General features: G+C 39.3%; 1 protein-coding gene across 1 annotated transcript in view; it reads left to right on the plus strand.

Annotated features, from left to right (window-relative positions):
* LONRF3 (LON peptidase N-terminal domain and ring finger 3) overlaps positions 1-16104 on the plus strand; it is a 41053-nt gene extending 24949 nt beyond the window's left edge. Inside the window, exons 7-12 of the mRNA XM_040323828.1 lie at positions 1863-1977; positions 3392-3513; positions 6118-6276; positions 8314-8476; positions 12014-12163; positions 15790-16104. Coding sequence (XP_040179762.1) covers positions 1863-1977; positions 3392-3513; positions 6118-6276; positions 8314-8476; positions 12014-12163; positions 15790-15948 — 868 coding nt within the window. The 3' untranslated portion in view covers positions 15949-16104. The remainder of the gene's footprint in view (positions 1-1862; positions 1978-3391; positions 3514-6117; positions 6277-8313; positions 8477-12013; positions 12164-15789) is intronic.
* The last annotated feature ends 225 nt before the right edge of the window (positions 16105-16329 follow it).

A 16329-nucleotide genomic window follows, 5' to 3' on the forward strand; every position in this document is an offset into this window, starting at 1 on the left:
AACCACAGATCTTACAATAGTTCTGTGGCAGTTACTAACTGTTTCAGCTACACTACCCCAGGACTAGTTTGTAGCAACTAGTTGAGAAATGGCAACTTCCATCTGAGCCTTCGTACACAGGATTTTGATTTCTGACAGATTCCCTTTAAAATCATCAAATGACTGAAAGTGAAACCCCAGCTCAAACCTTTTTATTTCTTTTTGCATAAAGCAAAGCATTAGAAGCTCCGTTAGATTTGTTTTGCTGTCTGTTGTATTGGGAACATTTTTCTTTACTTCCTGTCCAAAAAAAGTGAAGGGAAATCTCTTTAACGATGAAACGGTTGTAATATAGTGAGAAAGGGCTAGAACTTTTGACAATGGGGGTTATTTACTAAAGGCAAATTCACTTTGCACTACAAGTGCAAAGTGCACTTGAAATTGCACTTGGAAGTACAGTTGCTGTAAATCTGAGGGGGAAGCTCTGCTGATTTTGTTATCCAATCATGTGCAAGCTAAAATTTTGTTTTTTATTTCCCCTGCATGTCCCGCTCGGATCTACAGCGACTGCACTTCCAAGTGCACTTTGCACTTGTAGTTTGCACTTGTAGTGCAAAGTGGAATTGCCTTTCGAAAATAACCCCCAATGTTTTTATTGCTGAATGTGCCACTTGTTCCAGTATTGCCAACACCCCCTAATTCTTGTATGGGTCTAAGGGGGCCAAGGAAGTAAGGTACAACATCTGTGATCAGACAGAAATAAAAGAAAATACATTTTATCCCTTTCTACTTTCCATGAAATAAAAAAACTTGGCTGGAGTTACGCTGATAAATTCCTGACTCAGGGCTTTATACTTCTCAAATTGCTTTTTGCTCTGCTTTACTAATTATGTTTCAAAGCCTAACATTTATATAATAAGTTGGTGCCAGGTTCATGGTTGTTCAGTATTTCATAGAAGCCAATCAGATACCAGTTTTGGACAGATAAGTACTGTATACTGTAGTCAAATTAATGGCCAGCTTTTGATTGGTAGTTACAGAAATATGCACTGTACCCTTTGCATTTCAAGATTAAACAAAGCACATTTGTAAAGGATATATTAATACATGTTACCCAGTGTAAGGGCACTACCAGAACCTCAATGGTAGTAGCAGTTTAAGGATCAGCTGCATGTTTGTGTCACTGGCATACAGATAATACTATGGGGATTATTTATGAAAGGCAAATCCACTTTACACTACAAGTGAAAAGTGCACTTTAAATTGCACTGAAAGTGCACTTTGAAGTGCAGTCGCTGTAAATCTGATGGGTAGGTCTGAAATGAGGGGAAGCTCTGCTGATTTTATCATCCAATCATGTGCAAGCTAAAATGCTGTTTTTTATTTTTCTTGCATGTCCCCCCTCGGATCTACAGTGACTGCACTTTCAAGTGCACTTTGCACTTATAGTGCAAAGTGGATTTGCCTTTAGTAAATAACCCCCTATATCCCTGGTCATTTCCTCATTTAGCATCAGTAGACTGTGTTCATTTATGCAGACTAATTAATAACCCATTGCCCCAGTCTTAAGTCTACAATCCAAACTGGAATTAATCCAGTTCTACTTTTCAGGCAGCACAAATGTCACATTCAGATCAAGAAAAGAACTATAAGTTAATATGGTAACTGATGCTGTCTGTGCCGTAGTAGTGGCTTTTACCCACTTGAAAATACAGAGAATGCCTTATTCAGCTTCGACTCTGTTATTGCACCTTCTGACTCAATTTAGCAACACTCTGTACTAGGCCAGTATGGTGTATTCTGTTGTAAATTCAGAGCTAATCCACTCCTTCCATTTTCTTGGTGCAAGATATTGTTTTTTCCTCTTTCTCTTTTGGCTTCAGGTTGCTGTATGAACCCGTGACTACTCCCTGTGGGCACACATATTGCCTAAAGTGTCTTGAACGATGCCTTGACCACAACCCAAAGTGTCCATTGTGCAAAGAAGACTTGTGTGAGGTTGGTTTAAACTTTTAGGTTTTAATGAATGTGTGTAAATGAATTTCAAGCTTTAAACCCCACAATAGTGAGCTACTGAGGACTAAAGATGACCTCCTACATGGGAGAATCTATTTTGGGGTATATATATGATCACAATCCCAAATAATTCTTAGTTCAACTTCACGAACATCCATTTAGCAGAAGACCTGTCCATTAAAAACAGTTAAAACAACTGTCAGTTTCTCTGAATTTAAAGCAGAACTACACTCATCAATTACCCTGTTTTCCCAAATTGATTATATTCAAGGCATGCTGTAAATAAAAACAGCTTGTGCGCTCAACTGAACTGTCAAACCATCAAATGGCTGGTGTCATGACTAGGGATGCACCGAGTACGAGTACCGATACTTTTTTCAAGTGCTGATCGATACTGATACCTATCGCATCGGAAGAGCAGGTTGAGGGGTGGTTTAGGAGGGGTGTGTATGGGGGGGGGGGCATTAGGGAGTTGGGTGAGGATGTGGTGAGGGCAGGGGGGGGGGGGAGAGGGGTAAGTGAGGGTAGGGTAGTTGAGGGTGTGGTGAAATAGGAATTGTGAGGTAGGAGTGTTGGCATGGAGTCAGCCTTCCTCTGTAACTGAGCCAAGATCAAATCAAAGCTAGAAATGTACATATTTTAATTGAAAAAATCTGACATATAGTTTTTTAAACTAAGAAGTGGAGGAAAGTTTCCAAAAAGGAAGTGACTGCTCTGGGCTTCAACAAAATGGCTGCTTCAAGCAAGGAGCATTAGCAATTCGGGAGGCAAACACTCATTTTGGTAGCATAATTATTAATGTATGTTCTTATGTTAAAGAACATTGTTATTAAACTGTTCTGGATAAAGTTCTGCTTTAAATCGGCTGTTGAAAGTGCTTAAAAACTGAGTATTTAATATCATTTTAATAATATTCTTCTAGAATGGGAGCAGGAATGTGCGTTTCCTCACTTGGTGCCGACCGTTCTGTCCCCTCCCATATTTTCACTTCCACTGGTTGTCACAAATGATATACTGCATACACAGGGTCCCCTATGTGCATAGAACATAATTGCTGAAACCTAATTGTAACATTCGTGCATAGTGCAGCCCAGAGAAACCTTAGCAGAGATGTACTGTTTGCTGGGAAGTTGGAAGGCTTTGGAAGGCTTTTCTTATTTTATGTCCTACTTTATAATGCTAAAACCAGAGAACATTGTATATACAGAGCCATAAGAATAATAAAAATACTACATATCTGTTTAAATAAAGTGTATATCCCATATCACAAGTGAAAGTAAATAAGCACTTGTAATATATCTGTTTTTACTTTGTGGGGTGAAAAGCTGGAAGCGCATTCTGTCTGCTGATTGACAAGTTCCAAAGTGGTTTCCATTCTGTTTTATGTTTCTTTCAGTATCTGGCGGTGAGAAAGTTCTGTAAAACTGAGCTGATGGAAGATCTAATAGCTAAGCATTTCCCAGAGGAACTTAAAGAAAGGAAAGCAATCAATGAGGAGGAGATAGCAGAGCTCTCAAAGTAAGTCACACAAGGAACACGTCTTTCTAATAACATTTTGATGTTAACAAAAGGTAATGTTTACAAAGAGCACATCATTTTAACTGTTACATTTGAAGTCTCAGATGGGGTGTTACCTAGTTCCACTGTTTGTTATTACGGGCCTGATTTATGAGAAAATTCTAATTTTTATGCACTGCAGAGGAGGAGAGTCATTCTTCAGGTGTCAAGGTCAAGCCTGGATTTCATAGACACTTCTATTGGCTATCCAGCAGTGGGGTCCCCTCAGACTCCAGGTGACTGCACAATGATGGTGACCAACAGTGACCTAACCAGGAAGTAAAAGGACCCCAAAAATGGTTCAGGATTGCAAGTGGGGAGAAATTGAGGAACATCTGTTCTCCAATCTCTTATCACTTATCAGATACTGGCTGTAAATTAATGAAATAGGACCTTCTCTGGCACAGTGTAGGGGAGGCAGCAGGGTTCCATAGACCCCCGATGTGTGTGTGCGTGTGTGTGTATACTTTAGGTCACACGGTATTTGCACAGCGGTCTTACAAGCACACTTTTTTTTTTGGGGGGGGGGGGGGGAACACTTTTTTTTTTTTTAATAAAAAAATAAGACAACAGTAAAGTTAGCCCAAGATAATGTTGCACCAAGTAAATTGATACCCAACATGTCACGCTTGAAAATAGCGCCTGCTTGTGGAATGGCGACAAACTTTTACCCTTAATCTCCATAGGCAACGTTTAAACAAATTATACAGGTTGCATGTTTTCATTTACAGAGGAGGTCTAGGGCTAGAATTATTGCTCTTGCTCTACCGATTGCGGTGATACCTCACATGTGTGGTTGGAACGCCGCTTCAGCTCGGTCGGACGGGGTGCGTTTAAAAAAATAAAATAAAAAAATTCTAATTTATTTTTTACACTGTTCTTAAAAATAAAATTGTGTCACTTTTATTCCTATTACAAGGAATGTAAACATCACTTGTAAGTCTTCATTTCCATGGACGTTTTTACAGCCACGTTCTATAGCCTTTTTTACAGCTTAAAAATGCCTGTCCATGTTTGTTTGTTTGTTTTTTTTGTTTTTTTGAGCTGGAGTAGCGTTTTTAAGCGTTTTTTAACGTCTGCCGTTTTTACAGCTCTACTCTGGAGCTTCTGAACGCACTGGTCCTGTTTTTTTTTTTTTGCAGCTTAAAAACGGCTCAGCTATCTACAGCTCAAAAACATCATGGTTGGACATGAGGCCTATAGACTAACATGGAGAGCTGTTTTTAAGCTGCAAAAACGCTCAGAAAAGTGGCTGTAAAAACGTCCATGGAAATGAAGCCTAATAGAAAAAAAGCATGACAGGGCCTCTTAAATAGGAGATCTGGGGTCAAAAAGACCTCCGATGTCATATTTTCACTGAAATGCAATGAAAAAATAAAATTGTCTTTTGAAGAAGAAAAAAAAAATGGCCCTTTAAGAGCTATGGGCAGAAGTGATGTTTTTACACTGCTTCCGCCCTGCCCAGTCTCCACTTGTCTCCATACCCAGCCTTCAGAAGGACCCGATCGCCTTTGCCGCTGTCGATGGCTCTGGTAATCGGCGGAGAGCAGCGGGAGGGGGGTCCTCTCCCGCTGCCGATAAAAGTGATCTTGCGAATTCGCCGCAGAGACGACTATTATCGGAAACCGGACCGCCCGCTGAAGAAGAGAATACCTGGGTTATGGCAGCTAACTGCTGCCATAACAAAGATATCCCTCTTCAAACAGCCAATGTATATCAGTGTGCGGCAGTCCGGAAGTGGTTAAAGGAAAACATGGCTGACCTAAATGGTATTTTTTAAATATGCGCCTGGAGTTCAGCTTTAATCTATGAAGATAAAACAAGAAATTTGATTATTCAGCTCCACATTTTCTTTACTTTCCAAGCTCCAGTTTTTTGGTTAAATATTTGTAGAATATAATGTGTTTGCTCCAGTTTTTCATAAATCGCCACCACTGTGCAAACTCCCTAGAGACTATAACACATACAGTAGAATAGGTTTGTCTGTGTGCATTAGCCAGCATTCTTATTGAACATAACATTAAGATGTCTATTGAAATCATTTTCATTTCATACACAGTCCAACCATTGTAGAACTTTACAAACTGCAAGAATCAATAAAAAAAATATATATATACAAAATAGTTTGATTGTAAAATAGTACAGATATAATTTGTGGATACAGAATTCAGTGCATGAACCCATTTTAAATAACGTTGCATGTTTGAGTGTAAGCCTTGGGGCCAGAGGTTTGCAGCTCTGATCCTCCTAGCTGCCCAAAGTGGAGTGATCTGGACGTGCAACAGACCAAACCAAAGGGATTTGTGAACAATGTAACCTTACTATTGAGATTTTTTATATTTTTTTGGGCTAATACAGTTGATATTGAAAGCAATTTTTACAGAACTTACTTTTGAAAGGCTGAATAGCAGTCTAAGCTTTCCTCTGTACATATAACATTTCTTAGACTGAATTTAATTTACCATTGTTGCATGTAGCATTTTCTATAGTTATTTTGTTAGAGAACCAATCGTAGAAATGCGTACACCAAGACTAACATTAATGTTTTTCTTTTCTTTTTACAAGCTTGAACAAAAATGTCCCTATATTTGTGTGTACCATGGCTTACCCCACAGTCCCATGTCCTCTGCACATATTCGAACCTTGTTATCGGTTGATGATTCGGAGATGTATGGAAACTGGAACAAAGCAATTTGGCATGTGCATTGGTGACTCTGTGAAAGGGTGAGCAAATTTAGCTCTATCATCTGTCTGTCTCTTTCACAGTTTGGTGAGGCTGCTATGGGTGCAGAAAAATAAATTTTCTGGAGCCACTGAACACACTACCCTGCACTATATATAGCCTGGCTTAGATTAGGGGGACATTGAGAAGAAGGTGATATCGATAACTATGAATATTTATCTGGAGGGGCAGTCAGGTGCAATCTATGGAGGATAAAAAGAGCCCTTCGGCAGGTAGGCCATTCTGTTGTAATATGTGGAAAGATTGTCAGAACAAGCAGAAAATGGTAAAGGACTCAATTGACACTATGTTAAAGAGGCCTCATCGCAGAATTACACCAATAGTGAGCTTTGAAAAGCATAAAGGGTGGATTTAGGATTCTGGGTCAATTTTTGTGTACCAGAGCAGCCCAGGATGCATGATGTGCAGACAAATGTAGACGTAAATTGATGATGGGCAGGCACCTAAAGGGGCCAGCTATACTGTACTGACCATAGATCAGGTACATTTAAGTCACTTTAGATTTTCTTTAAAGGAATCTAAAGTTTGATTGTGGTAATGTCGCCTGAGTTCACATGGGCACTTCTAATTCGTTTAGGCCCCACAGGATGGAAATTATTTTCCCAAGTGCATGGCTTGGGTCTTAACTGGCCAGGACCAGGTACTACATTTACCAGTAGCTTTGCAATGGTATTTATTGCAGATCACAGTAGTAAACAGTCACAGCAAACCAGAATTCATATTGTCAGTTTATTTACCCCACAGTTCTCTACTAATAAAAACAAATTTCTATCTTGTTTTGTTTTTTGGTACTAAAGGCCATTTGTCATTGTATTAAATTTGTTCTGTTTGTTACATTCTTTTAACCACTTGCTTACTGGACACATATACCCCCTTCCTGACCAGAGGACTTTTTGCGATTCTGCACTGCGTCGCTTTAACTGACAATTGCGCGGTCGTGCGACGTGGCTCCCAAACAAAATTGACGTCCTTTTTTCCCCACAAATAGAGCTTTCTTTTGGTGGTATTTGATCACCTCTGCAGTTTTTATTTTTTGCGCTATAAACAAAAATAGAGCGACAATTTTGAAAAAAAAAATAATATTTTTTACTTGTTGCTGTAATAAATAGCTCAACATTTAAAAAAAAAAAAAATTCTCAGTCTAGGCCAATACGTATTCTACATTTTTGGTAAAAAAAAAAAAAAAATCGCAATATGCGACTGGTTTGCGCAAAAGTTATAGCGCCTACAAAATAGGGGACAGAATTATTCTTTTTTTTAAATTATTTTTTTTACTAGTAATGGCGGCGATCTGCGATTTTTATCGGTACTGCGACATTATGGCGGACACATCGGACACTTTTGACACATTTTTGGCACCATTCACATTTATACTGCGATCAGTGCTATAAATATGCACTAATTACTGTATAAATGTGACTGGCATTGAAGGGGTTAACACTAGCGGGTGAGGAAGGGGTTAAATGTGTACCCTATATAGTGTTACTAACTGTGGGGGAAGGGGACTGACTGGGGGAGGTGACCGATCTGTGTCCCTATGTACAAGAGACATAGATCGGTCTCCACTCTCCCTGACAGGACATGGATCTGTGTGTTTACACACACAGATCCATGTCCTTCTCTCTGTAACCGCCGATCGCGGGAGCCTGGCGGACATCGCGGGCCGCCAGGCACGCGCATCGGCATCCCAGTGATGCGGCGCGCTTGCGCTCCCCCCAGTGGCCAGGAGGAGCAGAGCCCGTAAAAACACGGCCTCCCAGAGATTTAGAGCCACCCCGCGGCTGTATAAAGTCGTACGGCCGTCGGGAAGTGGTTAATTATAATATAATACAATTGGGATATTTTCAAAATAATACCTTTTGGTAGCATCAATGCATTTCCAATCAAAAAGTGATGATACCTCTTTCTAAATTACATGAAATGCATCTTGAGCATTGACCAACATACTATTTGTCTAGTCTGAAGAAGCACTTGAACTGACTATTTGATTTCCCCCCCCCCCCCCCCCCCCCCCCTAGATTTGCAGATTATGGGTGCATGTTGGAGATCCGTAATGTGGAGGTCTTTTCAGATGGTCGTTCAGTTGTGGACAGTATTGGAAAAAGAAGGTTTAAAGTTATTCAGCACAGTCAAAGAGATGGTTATAACACAGCTGATATTGAGTACATAGAGGATGAAAAGGTTAGTATTTAGGAAAAAGCAGATATCTAAGACTGGGCTCACTAACGCTGGTTGTATATGGAAAAAATCAAATAATTTTACATTTAGATCTGTGAATGATCTTCTTTTGTTAGACATGCAGTTTTTGAATGTTAGAAGATATCCATTTTTTTTATTTTATTTTTTGTGACTGAGGATGATCGGGTATGGAAGATAGTAGAATATATGTAGGTATATGTTTTGTTGTATGGTATTTTTAAAGACAATGTGAATTATGGAAAATGATCAAGATTCTGTATATTGAATAATGAGTAGAAATTGATAAATAATGTGACAGAATCTTGTTTAATGAAAATGTTTTGTATGTAAGAAAAAGTTAATAAAAATAAATTGAGAACAGAAAGGCCATTTTAGGAGCAGTGAAACTGGGTTACATCTCTTTATCCCTGCTTCATCAGCTGCTTTACATAAAACATCTTGTCCCCTGGCTTATCATCACAGCTACACAGGTCTTCTATGTCACACTTATACAGTTTTTATATATATAGCAAGATTGTCCCAGAGTTACACTGAAAATAATTTTATTGTGGCAGCGGTGTTACTTGAGGACACAAAGCGAGGCTAAAATCTGCCAGGTCATTTAACCTGGCTCATCTCCCCTGAGCACTTAATTGTAATACTTTTTACACTCCCCTTGCAATTCATACTGAAAAGGGGCTGAAGTTAAAGGGTACTGCAGCAACTGCTGACTGCTTAACCGGTGTAAATCATAGAGGATGTGTATAAAGAAACATTTTTTATTGTTACATATTATAACACGTCAATTAAAAATGACATGGACAAATGTAAAAAATGATAAGCAATCATTGCAACATCTTGTGTATATAGTATTCTCATATTCCAACTCATTTTAAGACACTCTTCTTCAAGAGAACAAAGTAGGTACAGCAGAACCCAACAGATCACTGGACATTGATAATAAAAACGCATCGCACTAGGGGAATGCCCACCCACTACCATGCTGCAGGTCCAGTTAATAGTCTGGATGCCTGTAAAATCCCAATCCACATATATTTTTTCTTTATACATTGATTTGAAAGGATGGGGGTGTGGAAACACTCAACTTTTGTTGTATCATGGAGGATACTGTATATATTGCCGGCATACCATGAATCTTTATTAAAAAGTCTAAATGTTGAATAGATGACCTCCCAGTCCATATAGTGCAGCCATTCAAGGCTGCATAGGACCCCTTTTGTCAGATATGTGACTGTTGTGTTGTATAAATTAGCCCTTTTTTAAAGCAGTCCTATGGTCACAGTAGGTCATATAGTCCTTTATAAATAGATGTCATAGAATCTATAAACATCAATGACTTTGAGGATGTTTGACAGAAAATGTGGTATAGAGAAGCCATTGTTTAAAATTCTATATTCATATGCGCAATCCTAATACACTCCTAATACACAGATTAAATTCATTTAAGGTACTGTAGCTGTTTTCTTTTTTTTCCTATAAAAAGATTTACATTTCTGTCCATTTCGAAGATTTTCACAGCCCAGGCACACAGAACAGGCAGAACATTTACACCACTGTCATTGTTACAGTTAAGGTATTCAGAGGAATAATCACTCCAACCTCCGTGGATAGTAAAGGGGTAGCAGCTTACTGATGAGTTCATTCCTCTGCGCTCTGGTCCTAGCAGCTTGTCTGCACATTTGATTAGCCCCTAGTATTGCTTCCCCTCTGAGTGCTGCCGTACAGGAGATTGCAAGAGACTTGTAACGTTTAAAATTGAGGTACTTACAACGGCAGCACTACATGAAAATACAGGAAATACATGAAATGATGTATTTATGTAAATAGGTTTATATCTTTTTGGTTCCTCTTTTATATCTGCCAGAAGTTTAAATTAGACATTCGTAAATCCAGGTAACGGCTAAAAGAAGCTAGCCCAACCAGTTTAGCATAGGCTCTGGATCATAGAGTTGATTGTAAATTATAGCGTTCCTCAGAGCCGGTTTTCTGATAGTTTACTACATGGAAATGCCATAGATGCGTACACACATCTTTGTTGGTGAAAGGGGCTTTGGTAGCAACATTTACCTGGCCACATTAGGTGTACAAAAACATTTGAAAGAGAACCTATCACGATTAGGCTTCTGCTGGAATCTGAATATTCAGTATCTAAATATTACTTTACAGCCCATTATTTTCCAGCACTGGCTTAACCCTCTTGGCCAAGGAGTTCACCAGAGCTTCACAGGTTGCCACTGGAGTCCTCTTCCACTCCTCCATGACGATATCACTGAGCTGGTGGATGTTAGAGACCTTGTGCTCCTCCACCTTCCATTTGAGGATGCCCCACAAAATTCTCAATAGGGTTTAGGTCTGGAGACATGCTTGGCCAGTTCATCACCTTTACCCTCAGCTTCTTTAGCAAGGCAGTGGTTGTCTTGGAGGTGTGTTTGGAGTCGTTCTCATGTTGGAATACTACCCTGCGGCTCAGTCCTCAAAGGGAGGGGATCATGCTCTACTTCAGTTTGTCGCAGTGATTGTTGGCTTTCATGGTTCCCTCAATGAACTGTAGCACCCCAGTGCCGACAGCACTCATGCAGCCACAGACCATGACACAACCCTACCACCAGGCTTGACTATAGGCAAGACACACTTATCTATGTGCTCCTCACCTGGTTGCCACAACACACGCTTGACACCTTCTGAACCAAATAAGTTTATCTTGATCTCATCAGACTACAGGACATGGTTCCAGTAATCCATGTCCTTAATCTGCTTGTTTTCAACAAACTGTTTGCGGTCTTTCTTGTGCGTCATCTTTAGAAAAGGCTTCCTTCTGGGACAACAGCCATTTAGACCAATTTGATGCAGTGTGCAGCGTATGGTCTGAGCACTGACAGGCTGACCCCCCCACCTCTTCAACCTCTGCAGCAATGCTGGCAGCACTCATACGTCCATTTCAGACAACCTCTGGATATGGTGCTGAGCACGTGCACTCAACTTCTTTGGTTGACCATGGTAAGGCCTGTCCTGAGTGGAACTTGTCCTGTTAAACTGCTGTATGGTCTTGGCCACCATGCTGCAGCTTGGTTTCAGGGTCTTGGCAATCTTCTTATAGCCTAGGCCATCTTTAGGTAGAGGAACAATAATTCGGAAGCACAGATTTATTATTTTTGATCTAAAAGTGGCATGAGGAGCTAAACAACCGTGGTATATTGTTATACGATACCCATGTATTTGGTACCAACAAATGGAGAGTGTATAGGGTTCAAGTGATTCCAAGAGGTTCTAATCATCCAATTCCCTTGTGTTCTAGAAGATGTCTAGAAGACATCCTGCCACTGTTCTGTGGGATGCCACAACATTGTACCCATTAGAGCGTGTGTTTGGATGTGTATACTTTATGAGATTCTGTTTGCTAACAACCAATGAAAATATGTTTTGTATGGGTAGAAGTTTGTGAATAAGCTCTATTTTAGAATACAGAGTATTCAGAATGTGAATGTGAGCAATGAAATCTTTTTTTCTTTTGTTTTCTAGGTTACAGAAGAAGATTATGAGGAACTCCGTGCATTGCACAATGCTGTGTATGATCAGGCATACAACTGGTTCAGTACCCTGAAACTAGCATTGAAAACTCGAATCTTGAGTCATTTTGGTCCTATGCCAGCCAAGGATTCTGATTTACAGGTAAATTTTCAGATAACCTTTGTACTGCATGGTCCTAGAATTGGGTACAGTGCAGTAACTCATTGATAAAGGTACATGTTGAAAATGAAAGATAAAGAAAATAAGTACACCTGGTTAATATTTACTATTCAAACTGTTGGTTTGAAAGGCATCATACTCCGCTGGCTCTATATATCAAACATTCGTATTTTGTTTATGACATTAATCTGGAGCAATCTTGAAGATAAGAACATTCTAAGTAAAATCCAAGCTCCATATAACCAGAATGTCAGCAAAAGAAACTAGTATTTGTAGAAGAAGAGTCAGCAGTGGTAGCTTCTGCACTTCCTTTATGAACCGCTATTACACGACCTTAGAATTGAACTTGAGGGTGCTTACAGGGCCTCCAGAAAACGGCTTAATGCCTTTAATTTAGTTTAATTTGTGCTTTCCTGAACCTGAGCACTTCAGTGCATTGTTTCCAAGCAAAGATTAAATAAATATGCACATAGCTTTGTATACTTGAACTGATTGACTGTCAGTTCAAGATGTATTTGGGGTGGGGGGGGATTGGGCATGGCCTATTTGATTTGCTATTTGATCACTGTTTGTAGTTGTCTGATGGCTGCAAGTACAGGAAATAAATTATCACAATTAAGTGAAGTAATCCATGTGAAGTATGTATTCTGTTCTCTCTTCCTTTATATTTGAATCGTTTCTTCACCTGTACTTACTAAAAGATATGCGTGTTACCAGAACTGCTCCACTACATTCACATGCCTAAAACATAAAGTATATTACTGTCAAAATAGAACTAACCTAGGCCTTATATAGCATAGTCACTAATGGTTTGCAGTGTGGTGGGAAAGGGTCCTGCATACTGCATTTGTGATATGTTGGCCTGCATTTTGCCATTAACACCTTAAGGACCGCCTCCTGCACATTTACGTCAGCAGAATGGCACGGCTGGGCACGTACAGGTACGTCCTGTGCTATTACCCAGCCGTGGGTCGCGGGCGCGTGCCCGTGACCCGGTCCGAAGCTACGGCACCCGCGGACCCAATTGCCGCTGGAGTCCCGCGATCGGTCCCCGGAGCTGAAGAACGGGTAGAGCTGTGTGTAAACATGGCTTCCCCATTCTTCACTGTGGCGGCGTCATCGATCGTGTGATCCCTTTTATAGGGATACACAATCGATGACGCCACACCCCCCTACAGTTAGAAACACATATTAGGTCATACATAACCCCTTCAGCGCCCCCTTGTGGTTAACTCCCAAACTGCAATTTTTCATTTTCACAGTAAACGATGCATTTTAAATGCATTTTTTGCTGTGAAAATGACAATGGTCCCAAAAATGTGTCAAAATTGTCCGAAGTGTCCGCCATAATGTCACAGTCACGAAAAAAATTGCTGATTGCCGCCATTAGTAGTAAAAAAAAAAAAAATTAATAAAAATGCAATAAAACTATCCCCTATTTTGTAAACGCTATACATTTTGGGAAAACCAACAGATAAACACTTATTGCGATTTTTTTTTTTTTTTAACCAAAAATAGGTACTGTAGAAGAATACGTATCGGCCTAAACTGAGGAAAAAATATGTTTTTTTCGATATTTTGGGGGGATTTTTATTATAGCAAAAAGTAAAAAATATTGAATTTTTTTTCAAAACTGACTATTTTTGTTTATAGCGCAAAAAATAAAAACCGCAGAGGTGAGCAAATACCACCAAAAGAAAGCTCTATTTGTGGGAAAAAAAGGACGCCAATTTTGTTTGGGCGCTACGTCGCATGACTGCGCAATTGTCTGTTAACGCGACGCAGTGCAGAATCGCAAAACCTGCCGGGTCCTTTAGCTGCTTAAAAGGTCCTGGTCTTAAGTGGTTAAAAGCAGCTAAATAAAATCCTACAAACATTGCAACATTACTCTTCCAAAGTGCATGTGTTCATTTATTTATTTGATGTAAAAGTTTTCTAAGGAACCGTGTCAGGCAGTCTGTCCGCAACCAAAAAGGAAGAAAGCACTGTCATTTTTCAGTAATGGTTTGAATCCAATTGGTTACCATAATGCAATACAGACTGCCTGAGGTGATCTTCCCTCACACACATGTAAATGGAGAAGTGGGAAAAAAAATGTCAAAAATACAAAAGATCTGTTTAAAAAGATGAAATTCACACTGTGGCAAAACAGGTGTTGGTCCTATACCTACTGGAAAGTTTTGAGAATATGTGGGCCCAGGGCCAGGGTTATTTCATAGATCAGCAACATTGTAATACATAATTATTTTATATTTCAAACAAATTCTTAGTTGCAAGGTTTTGTATTTTTTTGTAATATATAGCACTGCTTTAAATGGCACTAAATGGGTTAGGATAAAACATTTTGACTAAGTTGAACCACATTTTCTTTTAAACCTAAAGATAATACTGTACTGCGCTTTTCAATTAAATAAGAACATGAAATAGGAATATGAAAGTCACTACATATATGTAAAAATATGGAATATGAAAGTCACTACATATCAGTAAAAATATTTTTTTTGCTGGAAAATTAATTAAAACTTCCAAACAGTAGATGCCTTAGAGAAGTGATGGCGAACCTTGGCACCCCAGATGTTTTGGAACTAAATTTCCCATGATGCTCATGCACTCTGCAGTGTAGTTGAGCATCATGGAAAATGTAGTTCCAAAACATCTGGGGTGCCAAGGTTGGCCATGACTGCCCTAGAGAAAAAAAATGGTGGGTGTTGCAATTTTTTTTTTGTCACGACATTTGTGCAGCGGTTTTTCACTTTGGTGAATTTTTATGCACAAAAACATAATATTCTGTAATACCCAATTGTTTGATAGAATATAAAAATGTTGTTACACCGCGTAAATGGTTACCATGTCACGCTTTAAAATTGCACACGCTCATGGAACGGAGCCAAATGACAGTACTTAAAAATCTCCATAGACGACGCTTCATAACCCTTTACACATGGGTCTTCAAACTATGGCCCTCCAGTTGTTCAGGAACTACAATTCCCATCATGCCTAGTCATGTCTATGAATGTCAGTGTGTTACAAAGCCTCATGGGATGTGTAGTCCTACAACAGCTGGAGGGCCGTAGTTTGAGGATCCCTGCGCTTTACAGGTTACCAAGTTTGCGTTACACAGGAGGTCTTGTGCTGAAATTATTGCTCTCACGATACCATTTGTGATGATACCTCACATGTGTGGTATGAGAACCATTTACATGTGCGACTTGCGTATGCATTCACTTGAGCACAGGGGTATTTTTACACTCTTTAATTTTTAGTTTTTGTTTTTTATGAACTTGCTATCACTTTAAAGCCCATCGCCAGCTGAAAAAAAAGAAACGGGTATGATGACTGTAGCCGGTATAACCTATTTAACCTGACGATTTACGGGTTTGTCACTGAGGCTGAAGTGGTTAAAATAAGCCTGTATTCCTTTGACCACAGGCGGACAAACTAATACAAAGTTCATGGGCCAGACAGTCCAGACTAGGAGCTGAAAAACATTTTTATTGAACTAGGGAAATGTGACTATATAAGTCAGTGCAAAGCCTAAATTGTTAATGTTGCATAATAGATTTTTCTGCAGATTTTTATGAATTACTATTTAATTTTATTTTTTCTAGGTAAACCCCAATGGCCCTGCATGGTGTTGGTGGATTCTTGCTGTTCTTCCTCTTGAGAGCAGGGCCCAGCTACCTTTTCTCGCAATGACATCACTGAAAGATCGCTTAACTAGCATTCGGCGCGTCCTTCTGTTTATGTGTCGTACACGTACACGATAATGACATTGTACGCATTTGCATTCCATCTGACAAATACATAGTGTACATGCCAGAAATGTATGTCATACCGCAAGGTTTTCAGCCCTACAAATTAACTTATTGTTAAAGGTTTATTTTTCTTTCAATATTTTTCTTTTTCGTTTTTCAACTACTGAATGAAACAAATCCTGGATGCCTTTTATATGAAATGCAGTATACACATATTTTTGTTGGAGCTTTCCATTTTGATAAAGTTTTGTTATATAAAAAGATCTGAGTTTTTACAGAGCTGTACAGATTTGTGATCATCCGTAATGCATAATTTATTTTTCATGACCATTTCCTCTGCTTTTTTGTGCTTGATTTATTGTTTTTTAAAAAAATAAAAGAAACAAAGAAAAA

Source organism: Rana temporaria, chromosome 9 (genome assembly GCF_905171775.1).
Source record: "Rana temporaria chromosome 9, aRanTem1.1, whole genome shotgun sequence".
NCBI lineage: Eukaryota > Metazoa > Chordata > Amphibia > Anura > Ranidae > Rana > Rana temporaria.